Genomic DNA, 24,949 nt, shown 5'->3' with positions numbered 1-24,949 from the left:
CAGACCCTTGCGACCCCTCTTGAAATCTCTGGCACCCCTCCTAGGGGGTCCCGGATCTCAGGTTGGGAGCCAAGCGTCTAGCCTATTGATTAAATCCTTGAAAACATTAAAAATGCTTCTTTTGAAATGTTTTTTGCTACATTAGCCACCCATTTGCACCCCTTATTTCCACTTATAGCCCGATTTTACCGCCTTTTAACTGCTTTTCACCACTTATTTCGACCAATTTATGACACTTATAACCCATTGTTTCTAATTTTCTCTGTTATTCTGAAAAGAAAAACTGCATTTGTCATTGGATCAAGTATCCTGAATCATACATGCATGTCTGCCCTTTGTACCAAAACAAACAGCTTGAACTTCAATTAATTTTTCACTGAGTTACGAGCATTTCTGGCATCTGAGAAGCCCTGACATGGACTCTAAGTACAGATATCTATGAGGGCTACTGTGCAGTATGCCACAGGTAATGCATTAGCTATTAAACCTCAGAAAATCAGAAGATTTTAAAGAGCTAGATTCTTGTCGAAACACCTTTAATGCTCACATTTGTTGTTGTTTTGAAACTTGCTACTACCATCCTTGGACTGTCTAAATAATGCTAACAGCACAGCAGTGGTAATAAAGTTCCAGATGTAAAGGAGTTATGTTAGAACGTAAGGCAGAGCCTTGGGTGTGTTTTAATAAGCATAAACTTCATTATCATGGCTGCTAACGGGACATGAGCAGAAAAATCAAGAAAAAAACACATCTTCAGGGAACATTTTATGTGCTCACAAACAGGTTTTAAGTGTGAATGAGATCACTTCTGGTGTTCACAGTAAAAACTAGGGCTGTCAGCATTAATCATGATAAATGAAGGTTATTATAAGTGTGTGCAATTTTGTTAAATTGTGATAAATCACTGGGTATGCTTCTTAATGTTTCATTTATCTTAAATAAAACTCTAGAGGAGGAGTCAGAAGTCATCTAAACCTTTTATGATCAAATATTTACCTTTAAAATGTACCTTTATTTCCTTTTCAATCCATGACAAGCTCCTTTTTTAAGGGATGGGCATGATAAGATGGCTCAATCTGAAGCCCTGTTAAATGCACTTTTAAAACTAATGAATCCTCCCACCATGATCCTGCTCTTCTTAAATGCTTTGTACGGGAGGTTTCCCAGATATAAAATAAAATCATGCACTGGGTATATGAATCAGTCTATCTGGTATATGAGGCCAAACCTCATGACCTACAAACTCTCAGCACTAGCACCTTTTTGTAGGGTTGTAGGGATAAAAATAACTCAAAGCACTAAAAAAGCATCTCATGAGCATCAAAATCTTCCAAACTATCTCATTAACAAGGAACGCTCTCTATGAGGCATGTCAAAACTTCTACTTTAACTTCTAAAATATCCCTGCAAGCACATAAAACCTTCTTTTGAGGACAAGAAATTTCTCGTTGGGCACTAGCAGCTTTAAAAAATAGATTTCATTGCTTGTCCCTTCAGCAGCTCTGCAGAGACGCTGTGTTAGAGTCCTTAAAAGACTTGAAGCTAGCCCTTTACTAGCAGCTATGATCAGTATCTTTGGAGAGGTACTAAAATGCTAACAAGAATAGGGTGCTATATTCCATCAAAGCATGGTCTACTTATATAGGCAGTTAGCTACAGTAGCTGCAGTTAGCTCAGGTTAGCTTGAAGCTACTAGCATGGCTAGCTGACCGCACAACCCGCTGCCCCCCTCCCCGCCCCCCACCCTAAAATAAAAACAAACATAAATGACTTATATTTTTTCACACATAATCATAGTTATAAACCACTGTAATAAGAATCCACAGGTTCTACCGGAGCCTCGCACAGGCAGCATCAGCCGTGTCAGCTGTGACATCATCAGCGTAACCATGGTAATGACATGGCCGATAGGAAAGAGCGGGAAAACTGCGTGTGAGAGGCCCGGGACGGCTGGAAAATAAGAAAAAAAGGAAATGAAAGAAACATTTAACATGAAAAAAGCAAGAAGCCACTCCCCCTGCAAACAGAGAGCATTGTGGGAACTGTAGTTTAAAGTCGGGCAGTTGTTTTGGACAGCCCCCCCCCCCCATGCCTGCCACAGCAGAATCATCATCTTCATCATCATCATCATCATCATCACTGCAGTCTGTTCGATGTTTGGTTTAATGTTTCAAAGGCAACCGTCTCCATCAGACAGTGTGGTGAACAGGAAGGATGGGGTTTGTGGTCGTCACGGGAACAGAGGTCGGATGTTGATGATGACATGGTTGTGTTAAAGGGGCGTGGCCAGCTGGAAGATGTGGTGTGATTGGTTGGTTGTTGGTCAGGTGAGGAGAAAACTGGAAGAAGAGAAGAAAAGAAGAAAAAAGTAAAGTAAGAAGCAACCTCCCTGAATAAACTAGCTCAGCAGAGAGCATTATGGGAAGTGTAGTTTTAGTTAAGGTAGCTGTAAATGTAGATTAAAGGCATACCTGTCATTAGAGAAGCTGACAGGTCGGCTTTTTGCGAGCTTTCCCAGGAGCCGGGCTCTTCCTGTTGATCTGTCGCACAAGGTCATAGAAGATCTGCAAACAAAATCACACAAAGACCAGAGATGGGGCATGATTTTCAAACATTTTCTGATTAAAATCTAGGTAAATATTTCTTTATCACAACCCCAATTCCAAAAAAAAGTTGGGGCGCTGCGTGATATGTAACTAAAAACAGAATACAATGATTGTCAGATCTCACAAACACAGATTTTATTCACAATAGAGCAGAAACATATCAGAAGTTTAACAGATTGGTGAAGCTTTGTCTGTACTTCCAAGAGACCCTGCCTCATTAATATGCTCCTTTTATACCCAGTCATGTTTCTGACCTGTAGCATATTAGATGCAAAATGCTCCTTCAGCTGTTTTTTGTTAATGCCACTGACTCTTCCAGCCTTTTGTTGCCTCGTCCCTACTCTCGAGATGAGCTGCTGATTCAAAATCAGTTCATGTTTCTGTTCTACTGTGAATAAAATACAAGTTTATGAGATGTGAAAATCATTGTATTCTGTTTTTAAATTACCTTTTACACAGTGTCCCAACTTTTTTGGAAATTGTGTTGTAAAATCTCTAGAATCTTTGGTCTCAAGTTGACTTAAAATGGTCACCACTCTATAAACACCAAAGACTCTGCATCGGTGATTGTTCACCTCATTGACGTTGATCTTGCTCTTGGCCGAGGTCTCCAGAAAAGCGCAGGAGTTCCACTGGCGGGCGAGGCCGATACCCGACTCTTTGGCCACAACGCGCTCCACCTCCAGGTCGCACTTATTTCCCACCAGGATCATGGGAACCTGAAAACATTATGTAGAAAATACATCAAGATACCCCAAAATATCTGCTTTTTTTAAGCTAAAGCACAGCAGAAAGTTTTGTGTAGATAGAGCTGGAAACTGTGGAGAAAGGCACTTATGTCAGGGTACAGGAAGGATTTGAGCCCAAGCTGCCCAAGCCAAAAACTACCTAAATGACTAGGCTACTAGCTTGATTTAAAAGCCAAGGATCTGCTAGCCGACAAGTGTTAAACCTTAATACATCATGCATTTATCAACAAAATTTAGAGCTTTATTGTACCGATAATAATGTGAGTAATAATCTTAAATCAGTTATGCTCTTATAGATTTGATATTTTTTGACTGAATCATAAATATTCCTTTTAATTTTAAAGCTAGTTTTGCCTGTAAAGACAGCTGATACTGTCTATGGCAAGGGTGTCAAACTCAAGGCCCAGGGGCCAAATCTAGCCTGTGGCACAGTTATACCCGGCCTGCAAGATAATATCATATTCTTATTATAACTGGCCCTAAAATGCGAGGTCTACAGATTTCCTTCAGCATAAAAATGTAAACTTAACCTTGATAATATCAAATATCCTGAAGTCATAAAAATATAAAAAATTCAAAGAGTAAAAATGATTAGATAAAAAGAAATGTGGGAACTCATTTGTGTTTTTTCATTTCATATTTTCAATTTTGCATAGCATAATTATGACTTATATCTATTATTTGGACTTTCATCTATTGTTGTGACCTTTTACATTTATTATTTGGACTTTTAGCTAATATTTAGGCTTTATCAATTTAGTATTTTATTCTTTATCTCATATTTTGACTTTGTCAGTTTGTTATTTGACTTTTGTCTAATATTTTTTTTTTTTTTTTTCTATTTATAATTGACTTTTTATCTCATATTTGGACTTTTCAGGTTCACAATTTTAAATTTCGAGTCATATTTTGGCCTTATAAACATGATTGTGACTTTCTTTATTATATATTTGCCTTTTAACCCTTTACCTACTGACCCAGTGCCAGCGCTGTGTTTTATGTGTCCGGAGTATTATTACCGTAACTCTGTCAAAATTTGTCCGATCAGAAAAATTCCAATGGCGCTGGAAAGCTGAGACTCGTGGGCATGCGCACATATATGGTTCATTACGGTACTCACAACTATATGACATGGGCATTCATAGCAAAACACCAGAAGTATCGCGAGACTGCTACACGGATTCTCAACTCTGTAACTCCTCGAAAGTTTGCTCAATCTAAAAAATTCCAACACTGACAGAGAGCTGAGAATCTGTGCTTTCCGGCAATATGTGATGTGTGGTATACATATATTACAGTAATGTCGGACAGCACCGCGAAAACAGCAGCTTTGGCAGAAGGCGAGTGAGAAAGGAGAGTGAAGGAAGAGAGTAAAAGGAGAGCGAGCGAGAGTGGTGTTTTGTTTAAAAAAAAAACAGCATTAGATAGTGGCATTTGTGCGTGTCTGTCATCTGCAATAACAACATGTTACTTGAGAATGTTGAGAATGCATTTTTCCACTTTTATTTGCACTAATTGTCACCTATGTATATAGTTATCTTTTGCACTGTGTTTTGCACACCAAGAGTCCTAGACTCAAAAAATGACTGGTGATTGTTCTAAACATGTATAGGTTCACATTTCAAATGTCTAATCAAAACTTCATGAGCAATAACAAAATTTCTTCTCATAAAAGCCATGAAAAACAAATCTGTTTTTGTGTTTCTCTTCTTTTAAACTGCTGACGATTCCATATAATGTGCAATAATCATTAATCAGATGTTGAAAAGTCAAGTTCAAGTACTCCTGGGAAAAGGGACCAAAGCTCTCAGAATTAGGGCATTTCCTGACTATTTTACAGCCATAATAACAAAATATGTCCAAATCGCCATTTTTAGACTCAGTAGGTAAAGGGTTAAAAGCATGATCTTAACATCTAATTTTGTGTTTTGACCTTTTGCACTATTAAGTTAGACTTTTCATCTCAGATTTTGAGCTTTTTAACTTATCATGTTGACTCTTTGAATCTCAAAATCATTTATCATCAGTGCTTATTTTTTCCACATAATGAATTACCAGTGAATGTGGCAGTTTGGTTTAATGTGGACCCTGTTAGGCCCTCAGGTGAGACCTTAATTCAGAATCTGGCCCCTTCTGTGATTGAGTTTGACACCCCTGGCTCTCATTCCAGCTGAAGTTCATAGATCTGGCCAGTAGGTGTCCCTGTTTCCACTCTAACTCTTTGGATCAATGAACCATTTAAATGAGAGGCTTTAAAGTGGTTAAAAGTTTCCTCTCCCTCAGTACTGCTAGAGCTTTAGTGCTTTAATGATTAATTAAAAAGATGATTAAAAGACAATTATCCAGCAATTCTTAAGCTATTATCCATTTAGTGCATTTCTCAAGCAGCAACGGTGGATTTTCTCTGACTCCTGCAAGTCAAATGGGAGGATTTGCTGCTATTCTGTCCTCTTTATTCTGTTTTTATTGCCTTCATGGTGATAATAAGGTCTCTGATGCTTTTAAAGTTGGATATATTTGCACACACATCAAAGAAAATTTTATTTTTAGGAAGTACCATTTTAAAGTTAAAAATTCAGGATTATACTCTGCTAATATCGGAAAAGATGCCGTTTATATCCCTATTTCATGTAAAATTCACATCTATCAAAAAGAACAATCAGGAAGAGATACATAACTGTAGCTCTTCTGTCCTTTATGCTTAAATTCAAATTAAAAATAACTCACATAATCAATCTCCAATACTCTGGAGCTGCTTTGGAGCTGACTTGTTGGATAAAGTGAGAATAAACCGAAGGTACATGCTTCATTTTGCAGGAAGAGAGCACTGAGAAAGTTCTACACATGAGAGGCTGCAATGACTAAAAGTGGTCTCGTGATCGGATGTGTTTTTTAGTGTGGGTGTGCCGTACATCCTCCTGGTCCTTCACTCTGAGGATCTGCTCTCGGAGGTCCTGCAGGTCGTTGAAGGTGGACTGAGCCGTGATGGAGTAAACCAGAGCGAAACCCTGACCGTTCTTCATGTAGAGATCTCTCATCGCCGTGAACTGCTCCTAAACGCACACAGCAGAAAAAAGAAGGTCAGACACAGAGACGATACGTCCAAACAACCATGGTCCAAATTAGTATGCAAATTGGATTTAAGTCTCATAAACATTCAGTTTTTTGTTTTTCAATGAAACTCATGGATGGTGTTTTGTCTCAGGGCTCTTTGGATCATTTAAATCAATCTCAGACACCTGTGATCATTAGTCTGTCAGGTGAGCCCAACGAAAGGAAAACTACTTAAGAAGGACGTTCCACATTATTAAGCAGGCCACAGATTTCAGCAATATGGGAAAGAAAAAGGATCTCTGCTGCTGAAAAGCATCAAATAGCGTAATCTCTTGGTCAAGGAATGAAAACATGAGATATTTCAGGAAAACTTAAGCGTGATCATCGTACTGTGAAGAAATCTGTGGCTAATTCAGCGCACAGACGGGTTTGTGCAGATAAAGGCATAATGAGGAAGTTTTCTGACAGACAAATTCATCAGATTAAGAGAGCAGACGCTAAAATGCCATTACAAAGCAGCAAACAGGTATTTGAAGCTGCTGGTGCCTCTGGAGTCCCACCAACCTCAAGGTGTAGGATCCCCCAGAGGCTTGCAGTCGTGTATAAACCTACTATTCAGGCACCCCTAACCAATGCTCACAAGCAGAAACGGTTGCAGTGGGCCCAGAAATACATGAAGACTCATTTTCAAACTGTCTTGTTCACTGATGAGTGCTGTGCAACCCTGGATGGTCCAGATGGAGGAGTAGTGGATGGTTGGTGGATGGCCACCATGTCCCAATAAGGCTGTGATGACAGCAAGGAGGAGGCGGAGTCATGTTCTGGGTAGGATTCATGAGGAGAGAGCTGGTAGACCCCTTTAGGGTCCCTGAAGGTGTGAAAATGAGTTTCTGACTGACCACTTTCTTCCATGGTACAAAAAGAAGAACTGTGCCTTAAGTAGCAAAATCATCTTCATGTATGACAACGCTCCATCTCATGCTGCAAAGAATCCCTCTATGTCATTGGCTGCTATGGGCATAAAAGGAGAGAAACTCATGGTGTGGCCCCCATCCTCCCCTGACCTCAACCCAGTTGAGAACCTTTGGAGCATCCTCAAGCTAAAGATCTATGAGGGTGGGAGGCAGTTCACATCAAAACAGCAGCTCTGGGAGGATATTCTGACATCCTGCAAAGAAATTCAAGCAGAAACTCTCCAAAAACTCACAAGTTCAATGGATGCAAGAATAGTGAAGGTGATATCAAAGAAGGGCTCCTGTGTTAACATGGAACTTGGCCTGTTAAGATGTTTTTGATTGAAATAGCTTTGATTTCACTAAATATGACCTCCTAATGCTGCAAATTTAACAAATGACCATTTTCAGTTCTTTATAACCTATAAAATGTTTTGAAACTGTTGTGCTTAATAATGTGAAACAGTGCATTTTGAGTCATTTGCATTAATATTTAGGAAAATCAGAGAAAAATATCATTCGGTGTCATTATTGTCGTATTTAAGACCGCCTTAAATACAAACAGGGTATAAAGAGTGATTTGTAGACAGATCTTACTGTTCCTGCCGTGTCGAGGATCTCCAGCATACACTGCTGTCCATCCACTTCAACTTGCTGCAAAGAGAAACAGAAACATCAGACATCTGGAAAGGGATCTAGAAAAGCAAGTCCATGTTTTTCAAGCATGCATCAAAAAATGCTGACGAAATCTTGGTTTCGGTTTCTATCAAGGAGACTGATATGGATATCATCTGACATTCAAAATCCTCCATAAGAGAGAGCACAAGCTGTTAGGAAGGGTGAATCTGTGGCAGGACTTAAACTTTGAAGGGAAGGAACGACTAAAATGTGACTCAAAGGCATTTCTATCTGAGTATCTGAGGCCTACATTCAAAATAGCTGAGGAAGAAGCTCATGTCTAAATGTGTGAATTCTCAGAAGATTCAGTGCCTTCCAGAGGTATTCAGCTCTGGTTGAGGATTGTCACCTTTTTTCTGTGGTGTTCTGTCTCGGCCATTCTTGCGAGCTAAATATCTTTGTGACCGCTTTGAAGGAGCGTCTTCAAACTTTGCACAAATGTACATCATGACTGAGATTAACTGATTAGATTCTAGAGGTCAGAGGTCAAAAGCCACCGCAGCCCTTCTTCTTAACCCACTAGAGTACTTTTAACTTCCTGCATATAACCACCATGAATGTCTGAGGTCCTCTCTTATCATATTTTTGGCTGATTTTTTATCATTTTTGCTTGCTTAATTTCCCTTTTGTTGATTTATCTTACATCTATTCTTAGAAAGCTGACGCATCTCACAATGGAAAGTGTTTATTCTAATGAGGAGAAGCGTGTGCCTCTTCCTTTTAAGGTTGAAACTGTCCTTTATATTCTACTTTCTGTATGCTTTCCATCCATCTTGTCCCTCCTCCTATTTTCTTATCTGTTAGCAGCTAGCATTAGCATTTAGACAACCCTGTGTCTGTGTCAGAGAGACAGACGGGCTGCAGCTGTCTCACCTTCCTGTAGGAGTCCTCTATCGTGGGGTCGTACTTCTCCACAAAGATTCCCTGAACAAACTGGACCGTCTGCAGAGAGAGAGAGAGACGGGCAGTGAGATAAAGAGAAGTAGGCCAGTAGTGTTAATGGAGCTCTGTTCTGTTCTCTATTGGAAGTCATTAGAATGGAATTAATGTGACACACTGACACATCTCCATTATATCATCTGGAGTAAAGCACTTCATTGTAGTGAGGCTAACACCACTGTGTTTGTGTCAAACAGAAGCAGTGATCAGGAAATCAAGTGACCTCGCCCAGCTCTTCTCGGTGAATGCTGCTGAATAAAACTTCCCCTCTTCATCTGCCCCACATTTTTGAAGCCATAAACCAAATGTACACAAAAAAAACACAGAAAATGTATCACTCTAGGATGCAGTTTTACTCATTATGCCACAAGAAGTAATTTTCTTGATTTAAACGCCTCAAAAGTGAAGGTTAAACATCACAGCAAGAGTTTAATTTGGACTAAAAGGAGCACAATCAAGCTACACTTACATAAAGTAGTGATGCAACGTTTCTTTGTTGGGCGTTTCATGTTTAGAAAAAAGCATGTTTGTCTACGACGCATGGCTCTCGAGCCACATGTGGCTCTTTAGTGATGATTTGTGGCTCTTTTTTGTCTTTGTTTGAAATATTATTCCCCCAGAAAACCTTAAAAAAGGGAAACTTTGACCTCAGACATTATTCATTACAAGTCACAAGTTGATTTATTTCCCACAGTAAGCTGTTATCATAATCTTTTTTTGTCAGTATATTTCCATTGCCCTTATTTCAGTTTTATGCCCCTTTCTTCTATTTTGTTGCTGCTTTAAACAATTTCTGCCACTTTTAGGAAATTTTGCCACTTTTTTTTGTTACCTTTGTGTTTGTAATTTTATCCCTGTTTGCCATTTTCTACCACTTTTTATTCATTTGAGTTGCCCTTTGCCATATCACTTTTTGCTGATTTTTCCCATTTGTCACCTTTCACTAATTTTTTCTGTTTTTGTTGGTTTTTGACCATGTTTGCCACCTGTAACTTACTATTTTGTCACTTCTTACCCATTTTTTTGCAACTTTCTGCCCTTTTCTTGCCACTTTTTCCTTCCCATGTTTGCCACTTTTACCCAGTTTTAGCTCTTTTATGCCTATTTTGCCTCTTTTTGGTCATTTTTGCTACCTTTAACTTATTTTTATCACCACTGTAATCCTTTTTGCCACTTTTCACCACTGAGATTGTGGCTCTTTCAAAGATAATTTCAAACAGTTTGGCCTTTTTAGTTGAGCAGGGTTGAGTAACACTGGTCTAGTCACAGCCGAGAAGGGCGTATCTGCAGTCTCGCAGGCAGCAGTTTCAGAACTGCAGATTCAGGACAGTTGAAACAGGACCCTGCTTGCGCGCATGCACATTGTTGGTGAGCATTTGTTTGAATACAGATTGCTAGCTATTAAAGACGGTGACAAACAGAGTATAAGGATTTGATGAGTGAAGTTTGATTCATTTAAAACAGTGGTTCTCAACTGGCTGCATGACAGGACCCACTATATATAATTATATATATAAGATAAAATAAGATCCAAATTTAATCCAAGCAAAATGAACATCATGTTGTTGCATGGGATTGTGTAATGTTATTGATAAGACAACATTAGTGGTATTAAGGGAACTAATGTTGTCTTATCAATAATGTTACTCAGGTCATTAGAATTAGCTAACATGATTTAGCTAGCTTATTTATATTTCCTTGTTTTTCTCCCTCAGGTGTCCCTAAAGCCTTTGGCAAGGTTGAAAAATTTTAGGCACATTTCCCCTTAATTTTAAAGCAAATATTCCTTAAAATTTCTAATCAAATTCCCCCAAAATACAAATAAATTCCTCCTAAATTCCACGGAAACCTTCTCCCAAACATCCAAAAAAAAATCCCTAAAATTCCAAAAAAAGTCAAGAAGATTTGAAGTAAGTTCCCTATCTTAGTTTCCTATCACATTTCCAAAACTCAAAAAAATTCCAAATTCTCATTAAAAGTTAAACAAATTAAACAATAGACATTAGCTCTCTGTGAAACTTCAAAGATCCATTTAGAATAATACAAAAATGTTCTAAAATATTCCCAAAACATTTCGGTAAATATTTCTGGAAAGGTCTAAAAATAAACATGACATTTTTACAAAAAATTCTAAGAAAATTCTTGAAAAATTTGAGGCAAATGTCCCCTTAATTTCAGAGCAAATATTCCTTAAAATTTCTAATCAAATTCCCCCAAATATACAAATAAATTCCTCCTGAATTCCATGGAAACCTCCCCCCAAAACATTAAAAAAAAATCCCTAAAATTTCATGAAAATTCAGGAACATTTTGACCCAAATTCAATCAAATTCCAAAACTTAAAAAATAAATAAATTTCCCCAAATTCTCATGAAAGTACCAATTTCTAAGACCCATGATCAAGCAGTCCTAGATACAGATATAAAAATGGATCAGGGCATCCTTAGTTTTGTGTGTAAAAGACGAGGGTTATGACACTTCTTCCAGCAGCTGCTGACTCGTTTTAAATCAGACAATCAGGAGGATATAGAGGATATGTTTGGAACTATTTTAAGCAGTGGAAGGATCCAAATTTGGTTCTTGGATGTGTAATTGGGGCAGCAGAGTGGCGTGTATTTCACTGTGATAAAAGATCGTGTCATTCAGAGCGACAGTGAGCCTCATTATCGTGTTTTTGTGAGACAATGGAGCTCTATGAGAGAAAAAGGAGAATATTTATGAAGCTGTGACTCAAACAGAGCCGAGGATTTCACCGTGAACTTACCAGAGCTGAAACAGGAGAATATTTATGAAGCTGTGACTCAAACAGAGCCGAGGATTTCACCGTGAACTTACCAGAGCTGAAACAGGAGAATATTTATGAAGCTGTGACTCAAACAGAGCCGAGGATTTCACCGTGAACTTACCAGAGCTGACTTCCCGACTCCTCCTGATCCTAAAACAACCAGTTTGTATTCACGCATCCTGACGGTCTGTCTGCTGGGCGAGAGAGAGAGAGACAGAGAGAGAGAGGGGTCACAATAATGACAGTTTCAGTCCAGGGCATTATCTCCCTGCAGCCAATCAGACAGCAGCATCACCGTAAGCCCTGCCTCTTCCTCCAAAGCACCTGGAGCTGTTAAACTATCAATTACACAAACACAGATCATCTTACTGGGAGGTAATTATTACCCAGCATGCATCTGGAAGCGATTTGAAAAGTTATCACACAGCTGGTGGTGATGTCACAGCTGTGGAATCCTTCCTGGTTACTGTTGCTATGCAGCCTCGTGTGTGTGAGTGTGCATACCAGTCATGCCTCGCCATCGCTGCAGCAACAAGAAGCAACATGACGGAGACACCATGCTCTGTTAACGAGGGTCTGCCATGGTTACCATGGGGATGAGATAAGTGTGTGGTTAAGCAGGTGGTGTGGGAGCAAACGTTAACAAATCTCTGTAACCAGCAATTCTCTAGAGCCCCATTTTACCCAGAATTCACAGCTTCGGGTCAAATAGGAAGACGGGGAAATGATGCCAAAGCTAAAACCTGTTACATGTGAAGGAAGTTTAGAAAAGTTAAGCAGAAGTGCTTTTTGCTTCAACCATGAGTGTGAGCATTAGGAAGTGTAAAGGTGTGTTTCCAGAACCACAGTTCCAAAAAGTTGGGGTGCTGTGTTTATGATGTTCCAAATGTTTGCTCTTGGTGAAAGGTCTGGGCTGCAGGCAGGCCAGTTCAGGACCCGGGCTCTTCTATTGTGAAGCCATGCTGTTGTGATGGATGTGTTATGTGGTTAGCTTTGTCTGGATGAAATATGAAAAGCCTGGATGGGAGCATGTTGCTCTAAAACCTCTCTCTACTTTCAGACTCTGACCACAGAACAGTTTTCCATTCAGACTCTGACCACAGAACAGTTTTCTATGTAGCCTCTGTCCGTTATAAATTTGTTTTAGCTCAGAGAACATGTCAGTGTTTCTGGATCCTGTCCACATATGGCCTCTTCTCTCCATGATCCAGCTTTAACTGTCATTTGTGGATGGCTAAGCCAACTGTGGTCACTCAGAGTAAACTGATTATGATCTGACTGATAACACACGCCGATATTTGGCATCAATAACATGTGGTACTATAGGATCACTGCAAAGAGTGTCTTACCCACTGGCTTAATTTCATTCTCCATGGCCACACCAAATTTCCTGTTTACAACACAATCTGATTGGCTAGATGTCATGAGTAATAGCCAATCAACACTACATCCTGGGTGCCACTAGCACAGTGAGCCTATGCCGTCACTTCCGTGCTCTCCTGCTTCTACTGTGTTGCTCTGTGTTGTTTGCCATGCTGATCAAGCTAGGGCTAAACTGTTTATTTTCTTTCATATCTGAAGCATGCAATTTTACTTTAGCCAATTAAGACTGAGTACATTTTGTGCAGTATTATCAATGCATACTGGTTACAAATCTCAGTTATTGGTCTTATTACTAATTATCGGTATCGGCCCTGAAAAACTAATATCTGTGTCAACAGTCAATGATTTCTGGAAGTCTTCCTGAGCCCATGCAGAGATTTCCAGTAAAGAATCATGCCTGTTTCTAATGCAGTGGCCCCTGTGGGCCCCTAATTCATGAGCATCCCGTACTGACCTTCATTTCTCCAGATTTCTTCTGACTCTTTTGATGATATTACAGACTGTAGATGGTGGGATACTAGGGGTGCACCGATTGCAATTTTCTGGTCGATCACTGATCTTTAAAAAGCCTGACCTGCAGATTCCGATTTTGGCCGATACCGATTTTTATTTTAAACTGACAGCATACACCTTCAATGATCCAATCTTATTTTATTGAAAAACAATGAACAATACCTGTGAAACAATACAAACTTGTTGTTTTAACTGCACATGAGGTAGTTCTCTCAAATATAAATGAAAAGTTTAGTGCATTGCTGTCCAAACTACTAAATTATATCAGTTCCTTTAGTCTTTCATTTTTCACATTTTAGGAGGTAAAGGTGGATAAGATCAGTTTCATATGTAAGTATCAGCCGATCGCCAATCCTCCAAAATTAAGGCGCCGATCGATCGGTGCACCCCTATGGGATACAGGCACAGTTTTTCTCAGATTGTTGAACCTCTGCCCAGCTTTACTTCTGACAGACTCTGCCTCTTTAAAATGCTCCTTTTACACACATTCATGTCACTGAGACTGTTGCCATTTAGTTGAAAATGCTCCTCCAGCTGATTTTCATGAGTATCTCTTACTTTTCCAGCCTTTTGTTGCCCTGTCCCTACTTTTCTGAGATGTGCTGCTGCCATCAAATTAAGAAAAAGGGCTGATATTTTAATGAAAATATAAAATCTCTGAATCAACATCTGATATGTTGTTTATGTTTGATTGTGAATAAAATACAGGTTTATGAGATTTGAGAATAATTGCATTCTGTTTTTATTTATAGTCAAGGTGCTCCAACTTTTTTGGAATTTTGTATTTAAACCATAGAATATTCTGTTATTAAACCTGCAAATAAACTGGCCCTTGTATAATGTCCTTATTGAAATGTTGACACATTTTGCATGATAATATTGACAGGAATTATTAAAGTAAACAATGATGAAAGTCAAGCTTTAGTGCCACAATGCAGAATGTAAATTTCCCACCTTTCTGCCCTCCTTAGCAAATTTTACCAGAGCTTCAAAAAGACTCTTAGTTCAATCGTACCAACGCTCCTGCATGTGGGGAGGTTTCTATCAAACATTACTTCACTGCATGTTTGCAAGGATTCTCACAGTTGTTACAAACATAAAGGCATAAAAACAAAGATTATTTGTCCAGAGACACAAGAATTTAGTTCAGTTGTTCCTCCTTGAAGACGTCTAGTTTTATAATCCTGTAATCCTTGCTCCACTTTTAATCCCACTGCTGAAGAGGTGACCCAGGGGAAGGAGTTCACATCTGGAGTTTAAGATGTCCTACTGTAAGTGAACACATCACCAGCTTTCTGAATTTCATCGCCTGGAGGTCTGAAGAAACGCGCCTCAATACTCTGACTTGATGCAACAAGTCGAGACGAGTTAAGGGATTCACAGAAAGCCACAATGTGGAGCGGGAGCAGGCGAGGCCAGGGAGGGAGAAAGTATCTATTAGATGGGCTGTAAGTCAAACATTTAAGTAACTGAATATGTCAGTGTAAAAAACATAGAAGCCTTCCTTCTAACCTTTCTTTTGGCTCCTCCTATGTGCTCACCTGGGAGTCCTTTTACCTGGATTTTCCCGTCATGTTAGAGAACCTTAAATAACCCAACGAAACCCAAGGCAAAGTCAGGAAGAAGGAAGTTAGGAAGTGAAATCTTCACATACTTGAGTTCATCTCTTGGCTACTTGGGTGGAGCAGAGCTAAACGGCCCTGACACATTTCCATCTTTCAAAGCTGCTACTGCAAACATTTTTTTAAAAATGCCTAAAATGATGATGGTACAAACAGAAAAACCCATTAGAGAAGAACTGGTGCTAGTAGTCTCACAGCTAGTGAAATGGGGATCACCTGAGTGCAGTGAATGTGTCCCAGTGATTGGAGTATAAAGACACCTGTGTCTGGAAGGTCCAGTCCCTGGTTAATCAGTATCCCTGGCTACCATTACACTGTGAAGACAAAAGAACACTCCAAGCAACTTGAAGGTCATCACCACAAACACACCATCCCCACTGTGAAGCAGGGTGGTGGCAGCATCATGCTGTGGGGATGCTTCTCAGCAGCCGGCCCCAGAAGGCTTGTCTCCTAAATACAGACTTGAATATTTATGCAGTCACTTAATTTACATTACATATTTTTATCTAACTGACATTACTTTGTAGAAATCTGTTTTCACTTTGACATTAAAGAGATTTTTTTTATATTTTTATTTTGTGTTAAAAAATCCAAATTATATTGATCATGATTGATTTTTAGAATCAATAAAAGAGTGTAACATCCAAGGGGGTGAACACTTTTTATAGACCTTATTTAACATTTCAAAAAGCCTTCGAAGACATAAAAACCTGCTATAAATGTGCATTTAATGCTGTGTTTATCAGCCAGAGAAGCACAGCTGGTCCCCTGGAGGTGGTGGAGACCAAAAACAGAGCAAAAAGACAATATTTAGCTTACATTTTCTGCTGGACACTGATATTTGGCTGTCATATTGCTAATTCGGCATTGTTTACAGGCCTGTTAGCATCCCAAGAAGCCACCATGTGTTCAGATAAAAAATTAATTGGTCCTCCGAAGCCCCACCCTCTTTATTTGATGAAAACAACTGAAGATATCCTGCACTCTCACTTACTTTTATTTATGTTTAATTGATACTTTTCTTCGATAAGCTCAAGGAACCAACAGAGACAGAGACACAGTCATAAGAGCAGAAAAGTGTGATCCATACACTTCAATAATGACTCAAGAGTTCGTCTAAATGCTCTCTTCAGAGGGTGGTAAATGACTCAACCAGCCCCCACTGCATGCATAAACATAAATTATATGTCTACAGGCTTCTTCTGAACTTTAAACATTAAAATAATCTCTAAAATTCATCCCAGATATTTCTGTTTTAGCATTTTAGGAATCTCAAGGTGATGAAGTCTTTACAAGATCCATATTTTAGTGATTTATCAGCTCTGACAGATGCCTCTTCTCCTCCATTTACGACAGTTCTGCTTTTTCTGATGGGCCCTGAATGCAGCAGGATGTTAATCTACTAAAGTAAAGTTGGTGGAGGAGAAAGATGGACACACAAACACACAGATCCCTGAGTCAACCAGAACAAGGTGGGGCCTGTCAATACGCAGAGAGTGTGTGAGGGTGTAATGCTGACAGTACAACAGCAGAGGAAGAAAACCAAGCCCTGTCTTTACACTAGGGCTGGGAAATATCGGCCGTTTCTGAGATACAATGATTTATTTTCAACTGAGATGAAGGCTAAGGCAATATCATTTATATTCATGCTGGTTTAAGTGAGCAGAAAGCCAGGCCTAATGCTGAGTAAAAAGATAGTTTACATACAGAAGCCTGTTTGATTCAACAAAAACAGAAGCCCTAGACACCCTAGAGTGGATCATCATCAATAACTGAAGTCAAAAATATCGCACACTGTCTAAATTGTACAAAAACATTGGCAACAAGGGGGGTTGTCAAAATTGCCCATACTATTAAATATCACATATTTCAAAAATGATCAAATCTGGTATTAAAGTACAGAAATGTAGTGATCTTCAGTCATATTTGAGCCAAAATAGTTGAAAGAGCACAGGTGAAATTGCCCAAATGTGTTGGCAACATCGGAGGTTGTCAAAATGTCTCTTATTGCGTCCATACTCGTAAATACCATGTGTTTCAAAATGATCTAATCTGGTGTCAAAAGCACAAAAACTAAACTATCTTCAGTCATATTTGAGCTAGAACAGGGATAGAGCACTGGTGAAATTGCCCAAATATGTTGGCAACATTTGAGGTTGTCAAAGTGTTCTCTTAGTCTCCATACTTTTTTAATTCCATGTGTTTCAAAACGATTAAATCTGGTATTTAAATTACAGAAAATTAGTGATTTCCCATCATATTTAAGGCAAATAGGGAGAGGGCACAGGAGAAATTGCCAAAATATGTCGGCAACATTTGAGGTTGCCAAAAAATCTTTAAAAACATGTTTCATAATGATAACAAAAAAAAAAAAGTGATATATACTCATATTACACCCAAAATAAGGGCGTGAGCACAGGTGAAATTTACCAAATGTATTGGCAACATTTGAGGATGTCAAAATTGTCCATAATCTTCGATAACATGTAAAAAAAAAAAAATATCAAATTGGAATCAAAAGCGGAAAAAATAGTGATCTGTACTTATATTTTAGCCAAAAAATGGAGAGAGCACAGGTGAAATTGCCCAAATGTGTTGGCAACAATTGAGGATGTCAAAGTGATCTCTTATTGTCTCCACACTCAAACACCATGTGTTTCAAAATGAGCTTATCTAGAATTAAAAGCACAGAAACTTGGGGATATTTAGTCATATTTGAGCTGAAATGGAGAGAGAGCAATGGTGAAGTTGCTCAAATATATTGGCAACATTTTAGTTTGTCAAAAAATTTGCACACTTTTTATTATCCTGTGGTTCAAAAGTGATCAAATCTGGTATTGAAAGTACAGAATCTGAACTATATTCAGTCATATTTGAGTGAAAATAAAGGCAGAGCACTGGTGAAATTGCCCAAATGTGTTGGCAACATTTGAGATGTCAAAATGTCCTTTTATTGCTCCCATACTCATTAATATTGTGTTTCAAAGTGATCAGCGCTGGCATTAAAAGTACAGAAATGTAGTGAGCTTCAGTCATACTTTAGCTAAAAAAAAAAAATGAGAGAGAGGGCACTGGCTAAATTGCCCAAATAAGTTGGCAACACTTGAAGTTGTCAAATTATCCATACTTTTTAATACCATATGTTTAAAACCAATAAAATCTGTTATTTAAAGCACAAAAACTTAAATATCTTAGGTCATATTTGAGCTAATAGAGAGACAGCCCAGGAAAAATTGTAAAAATGTGTTGGCAACATTTTAGGTTGTCAGTGTGTTCTATTATTGCCTCCATTCTCCTCAATATGATGTATTTCAAAATAATCTCATATGGTATTAGATGCACATAACGTTACACTCTTCAGTCATATTTAAGCATTCATAAAGTGCAGAGCACTGGGAAAATTGCCCGAATGTATTGGCAACATTTGAGATTTTTAAAAATGACCATACTCCTTACTATACTGTGCTCAAAAAAGCTCAAATATGGTATCAAAACTATAGAAACTTAGTGATCTTTTGTAACATTTTAGCCTAAATAGAGTAAGAACACAGGGGAAATTGCCCAAATGTGTTGGCAACATGTGAGGTTGTCAAAATTGTTCATACTATTAAACATTAGGGTTTTTCAAAGAACTTAAATCTGGTGTTAAAAGTACAGAAAATTTACAATAGTTATATTCTAGTCAAAAGAAGAGTGAGAGCACAAGGGAAATTGCACAAATGCGTTGGCAATATTTGAGGTTGTGAAAGTGTTCTCTTATTGTCTCCATACTCTTAAATATTAAGTGTTTCAAAATGTTTAAATCGGTTATCTAATGTACAAAAACGGATTGATTTTTCAGATGTGTTTCAGCCAAAATAGGGTAAGACCACAGGGGAAATTGCACAAATGTGTTGGCAACATTTGAGGTTGTCAAAATGTTCTCTTATTTTCTCCATATCCAACATGCCATGTGTTTTGAAATGCTCAAATCTGATATTAACAACATAAACTTAACAGTCTTCCATTATTGGCCAATTTAGGGAGAGAGCACAAGTAGAATTGCATGATTAAGTTGGCAACATTTGTGGCAGGTAAAATGTCTCCTTCGTCTTTAATACCATGTGTTTCAAATGGACAAAATCTGATGTTAAAAGTGTTTTCATTTTCAGACATATTTGAGCCAAAATAGAGAGAGAGCACAGGTGAAATTGCACAAATGTGTCGGCAACATCTGTAGCTGGTAAAATGTCTCCTTAGTCTTTAATACCATGTGTTTCACATTGACTAAATCTGATGATAAAAGTACAGAAGCGCATTCATTTTCAAACATATTTGAGCCAAAATAGAGAGAGAGCACAGGTGAAATTGCACAAATGTGTTGGCAACATTTGTAGCTGGTAAAATGTCTCCTTAGTCTTTAATACCATGTGTTTCACATTGACCAAATCTGATGATGAAAGTACAGAGGCGCATTCATTTTCAGACATATTTAAGCCAAAACAGAGAGAGCACAGGCGAAATTGCACAAAAAAGTTGGCAATATTTGAAAATGGGGTGAAAATTTTAAGCGCTGGGGAGATATTGCCAATGTTACCTTGGGAAAGCTTCCTAACGTGTCATACTAAAGCAACATACTAAAACAAAACATGATTAAAATCAACCTTTAAATAATAAAATACTTGATTACAGGTTTATTGTTCAAGTCTTTAAGTAACAAATGACAGCCTGAGATTTAACTTACACGTCACCTTTTAACAGTTAGTTTGTCTGATGTACAGAGTGGGTGTCATGGTTTGACTGGTGCTGAATTAACTGGTGACACTCCATTCTACTACACTGCATTAGCACCACTTGGAAAAGGGTTAAGGAGTCACAGTGTACTTTTTAAGAGTGTAATATTAGAAAAGAAAACGTAGGCGACGGTGCAGGTGCCTGTTTAAATAGTGTAAACTCCATGCCAACACTTTCTTGTGACGCTACCGTCTAAAACTAGGCATCTGAATTAAAAGCCACTGTTTATGATATTGAAATAAAGAGATAAATATTCTCAGTCTCACATTAAGGTTGCCTTTAGCTTTCTGTGGTCCCCTGGGAGATTTTCAGGTCTGAGATTGGGCCGCAGTTTAGGAAAGACTGGACTGGGCAAAATCCTTGTATGTGAAAACTCTGGTTCTGATAAACTCCATTATTTTAATGATGAGTGGTACCAAAAAGTACAGAAACTTCAGTTACACTGATAAAGGAATAGTGAAACAGCACCAGTGATGTTGCAAAAATACATTGGCACTTTTTGGCAATGTGAGAGGAAAAGACAGGAAGAGAGCTTGCCAACATTCCCAAAAGGAAACTGCAAACATTTGGTGCAGAAACATTGACAGCTGCTCCTTGCCCTATCCACTAATTTTACCAAATGTTGCCAGTGCAGTTGTACAATTTCATCAGAAATCTCTTTATCAATTTTGGTTAAAAATATGACTAAGATCACTAGCTTTATGCTCTTCTGGATCCCACCGATTATTCAATAATGGAGATTTGGTCGTTACATAACGAACAGCTTGGGTACAGAACAGAAACTTAAAATATGTAGTCATATTTTTGACCATTTTTCTAAATGTTGCCAATGTATTTATGCAATTTGGCCAGAGGTCTCTCTCTCACTTATGTTGAGAATGTGGCTGTTCTCCTTGATACTGCCAATCATTAAAATAATAGAGATTTTATCTTTGTGTATCATTCTAAATATTTGATGAAATGTTGACAATGCTTTTGTACAATTTAGATGGGAATTGCTTTTTTCCTCAAATTGATAATATCTCCTTTAATCTAATGATCAGTAGCATCAAAATAGAACTGAAACTAAACATCTGCACTCATATTTTTAATTCAAATATGGCAAGAGCATTAGCAAATTTGCAGCAATTTGTTGGCAACATTTGGCAAAGTAGGTGAAAAGGTCCAGGAGCAAAAGAAACACTGCCGACATTTCCAGTGGGAAACTGACAATGTTTTGGTGTAGAAACATTGGAAATGTTTCCTGTTGGCAATGGTTCCATTGCTCCCCACCCTATCCTCCTGATTTCAAAATGTTGCCGATGCATTTGTGCAATTTCATTTGCAATTTTTCTAGAGGGAAACCGGCTGCCAGTGTTTTCATGTAGAAGCACTGGCAATGTTGCCATTGCTCTTTGTCTTTTCAACCCACACTGCCAAATATTGCCAATGTATTTGTGCAATTTTGTTGGAAATCTTTTGTTCACCTGTGGTGAAAAATATGACAGGACATTATTTGTTTTCTGTTCTTTTTGATTCCACCCATCATGAAAATAATGGAGATTTTATCATTTTTTAATGCATGGGTTGGGAAATGAGTACAAGAAATCAGTTGAATGAAATGTTGCCAATGTTTTTGTACAATGTAGACTGGACTTTGGGGTTCTAAAAATGCCAATAATCACAGTTATTTTAATTGACAATATTTGGCAATGTGGATGGAAAGAGTAAGGAGCAAAGGAAAAATTGCAAACATGGTTGATCGGATGTTTTCCCAAGATTTTGTTGCCCAAACCCTGGCAAAGTTCCCCTCGCTTCTCAGCATTTCCACACACTTTTCCAAATGTTGCCAACGTATTTGTGCAATTTCACCAGAATTTTCTTTCTCAGTTTTGGTTAAAAACATGACTGAAGAGAGAAAAGTTTACGTTGTGTTTTTATTTACTTAACACATGGTTTGGTAATGAATACTGGAAAATTGATAACCTCAGTATAACAAGATGTTGCCAATGTTTTTGTACAACTTAGACAGGACTTTTTTTAATTGGCATGACAATACTCTATTATTTTAATGATCAGTCATATCAAAACATACAAATTGTACTAACTAGGGCTGAACAATTTGCAAAATCAATCTAATTGTGATTTTTTCCCAAATATTGCGATTGCAATTTAACATGCAACTATTCTTGGGTTAATCTTGTGTATTTTTCGACAAATTCAAGCAATAAATAATTCCATAAATAAGACCATGTGTATATAAAACAATGAAATTATTAATCCATAGTAGCATGAATCTGAACATGAGGGTGCAACAAGCTCTAAGCTATAAAGGAGGCTGCTGGGGTGGAGGAGGTGAGGCTGCCAGCTGGGGTATGACTTTCTTGAAGTAACACTCGGCTTCATCCGTTTTAGACAGGATGAGCTAACTATTTTTTCTCAAATTGCAAACATGAAGTCATTTGCTTTGTTAAAGGGCATTATGATTTTTATGTCAATCATTTGCACTATTTTTGCCACCCTTTCTGCTGCTGTTTGCTCATTTTAGTCACTTTTCACTCATTTTCTGCCAGGTATTCACTGCTTTTTGACCATTTTTGAAACCTGTAACTCTTTTTTGTCACTTCTCACCCATTTTGCCACTTTTCACTCAGTTTCTGCCATTTTATTCATTTCTTGGCCATTTTCACCCTCTATGCCACCTTTTTGCTGCTTTTTGCTCATTATACTCACTTTTTACTCATTTTTTGCTATGTAACGGCCACTTTTTGACCATTTTCCACCTGTAACACATTTTTTGTCACTTTTCACCCATTCTGACCATTTTCTGCCCTTTTCTACACCAAAATTTTGCCACTTTCCACCCGGTTAATGCCATTTTAAGCCAATTTTGGTCTTTTCCACCCATTTTTACCAGCATTTTTGCTGCTTTTTGATTAAGAAAAACATATATAAAACACAAAAGGAAGGACTTTTGTAAACCGTTTTAAAAAAATTGACAATTGAATGTTTGCAAAATATGCATAAAATCTCTGCCGCTGCAAAAAAAATTTGTTTTATTAAACTGGTATTTTCCACACATTTCAAGTTAAAGACATATGGCAATTTCTGCGATTTGAAAATTGCAGTAGGCCATGTTGCAATTTAATCTAATTTGTGATTAATTACCCAGCCCTAGTACTAACTTGTTACATTTTTAAATGAAAAAGAGCAATAGCAGCGAGAAACTGCACAAATATGTTACCAACACTTGGCCAAGAGGGCGGAAATGGCAAGGAGTGAGGGAACCATTTCCAATATTCCCAGTGGGAAGTTTGTCCAACATTTCCAACACTGACAAAGCCTCCAACTTGCAATGTTCCCATTGCTCATTGCCCTTTATAGTAACTTTTCCATGTTGTCAATATATTTGAGCAATTTTGGCAGAAGTCTTTTCCTCACTTTTAGTTGAAAATACACCACCGATCATTTAAATAATGGAGATCAATATGTAACACATGATTTAGATTTGTGTGTAGGAAATTTTGACCAGCTGAGTATGCAGAAATGCTGCCCATGGTTATTTGCACTATTTGGACAGTGTGCACGCAGGACTAAGAATGGAAAACTGCCCAATATTGGGTGTTTTGAGTGTTGTTGTGGTGTAAACAGGCTTAAATATTCTACGATTTATGCTAGAATCATACAAACTTTTAGAAATGTGGTATTGAGACCACTGTTTATTTCTTCACAAAGGTTAATCATGTTTAAACTGTCTTCCTGTGCATATATCAGAATCCAAAACATACCGTTTTTTGCAGCAACATTGCTCATTTAGTACAACATCTTTTCACGTTTAAGAATTTGTGCACCTGCTTGCTAACAGTATGCTAGCTGAGCTCAGTCTGCAGTGATAGTTGCGAAGTACAGGCTTCCTCTGGTCCTTTGTCGTCTTTCCAATCAAACCAGCCCTCCACAAGGTTTATTTACTAAACAAAATCCAACCATTTTCTTTAAATGCACATAATGACCCAATAAGGGAGAAAAGCTGGTAAAAAGCGGCACCATTCCCTGGCGGCCTGGTTAGTGTTGCGATGTATAGCTCTGAAACGGTCCCAGCTGAACGTGCAGTCATGACAGCACGATTCTCAGCCCTTTAAAGCGCTACATTCATCCCACCAGTATATAGGACGTTTCCAGCTTTCAAATTAAGAAACTATTGAAAGTGCGTCTTATATACCGGATTTTACAGTGTCCGGCTATCATCATTCAGCTAAAAGAGATCAAACCACGATTTTTGCCCAGCCCTATTGTACTCTACAGTCAAACAGACATCCAGGTTGAGGAAGAGGCAGAAGGTTGCTCCAAACTCTCAAAGTATTCATCTTGTACTCCCTAACTTCCTCTCTTATTCCTCCAGCAGACCAGCGGGAGTTCCGCAGATCTGTGGCCGCCCCTTAACGCTCCCTACCCGGCTACTTCTGGCAGGAGGCCCCGCTGCCTGGAGGACTGGGGACAAACTGTAACCAGAAGCACATAAACCTGAGCGGGTGTGATGCAGACAGAAAGGCAGACATGTGCCCGCCATGTTGTTCCCCAGCTGTGTCTAATATGAACAGTATTATCATTAACGGAGCTGCCGTCTGTCTGCCGCTCCGTCTGTCTGTCCGCCGGTCGCTTCCGCAAACCCAACCCAGCTCTGCTCGACTCTACATCGGCCTCTCTCCCTCCCAGCCCGCTCCCTCGGGATCTAACCCGTGTGAAGCTACATTTACGTGATGGAGGGAGGAAATAAAAGAAAGAAAAGAGGAGGAAAGAAATAAAAAGAGAGAAAAGAGAGAAAGGAAGCGGTAGGTACTCACAGTCATCCACCCGTCCGCTCCGCTGCTCTCTCTCTTTCTCTCCTCCACTCTCTGTGGATGTCGCTCTACCAGAG

The 24,949-nt window shown here is 38.5% G+C and overlaps 1 protein-coding gene across 2 annotated transcripts; it reads right to left on the bottom strand.

Annotated features, from left to right (window-relative positions):
• Positions 1–443: 443 nt before the first annotated feature.
• On the bottom strand, positions 444–24,949 carry LOC121505291 (ras-related protein Rap-1b). Of its 2 annotated transcripts, none has more exons than XM_041780458.1 (8): positions 24,876–24,949; positions 11,886–11,955; positions 8,914–8,982; positions 7,960–8,016; positions 6,268–6,408; positions 3,182–3,325; positions 2,472–2,564; positions 444–2,339 (listed from the first exon to the last, which is right to left on the bottom strand). In XM_041780458.1, exons 2-7 carry the CDS (start codon positions 11,940–11,942, stop codon positions 2,478–2,480), a joined length of 555 nt encoding a protein of 184 aa, XP_041636392.1. In that variant the 5' UTR covers positions 11,943–11,955; positions 24,876–24,949; the 3' UTR covers positions 444–2,339; positions 2,472–2,477. The 2 variants fall into 2 exon arrangements, with proteins under 2 accessions (XP_041636392.1, XP_041636393.1); XM_041780459.1 differs by having other exon boundaries at positions 11,886–11,958; positions 24,876–24,940.

Source organism: Cheilinus undulatus, linkage group 23 (assembly GCF_018320785.1).
Source record: "Cheilinus undulatus linkage group 23, ASM1832078v1, whole genome shotgun sequence".
Lineage (NCBI taxonomy): Eukaryota > Metazoa > Chordata > Actinopteri > Labriformes > Labridae > Cheilinus > Cheilinus undulatus.
Note: the sequence above shows the minus strand (reverse complement) of the source record. Positions and strands in the feature narration are given on the sequence as shown.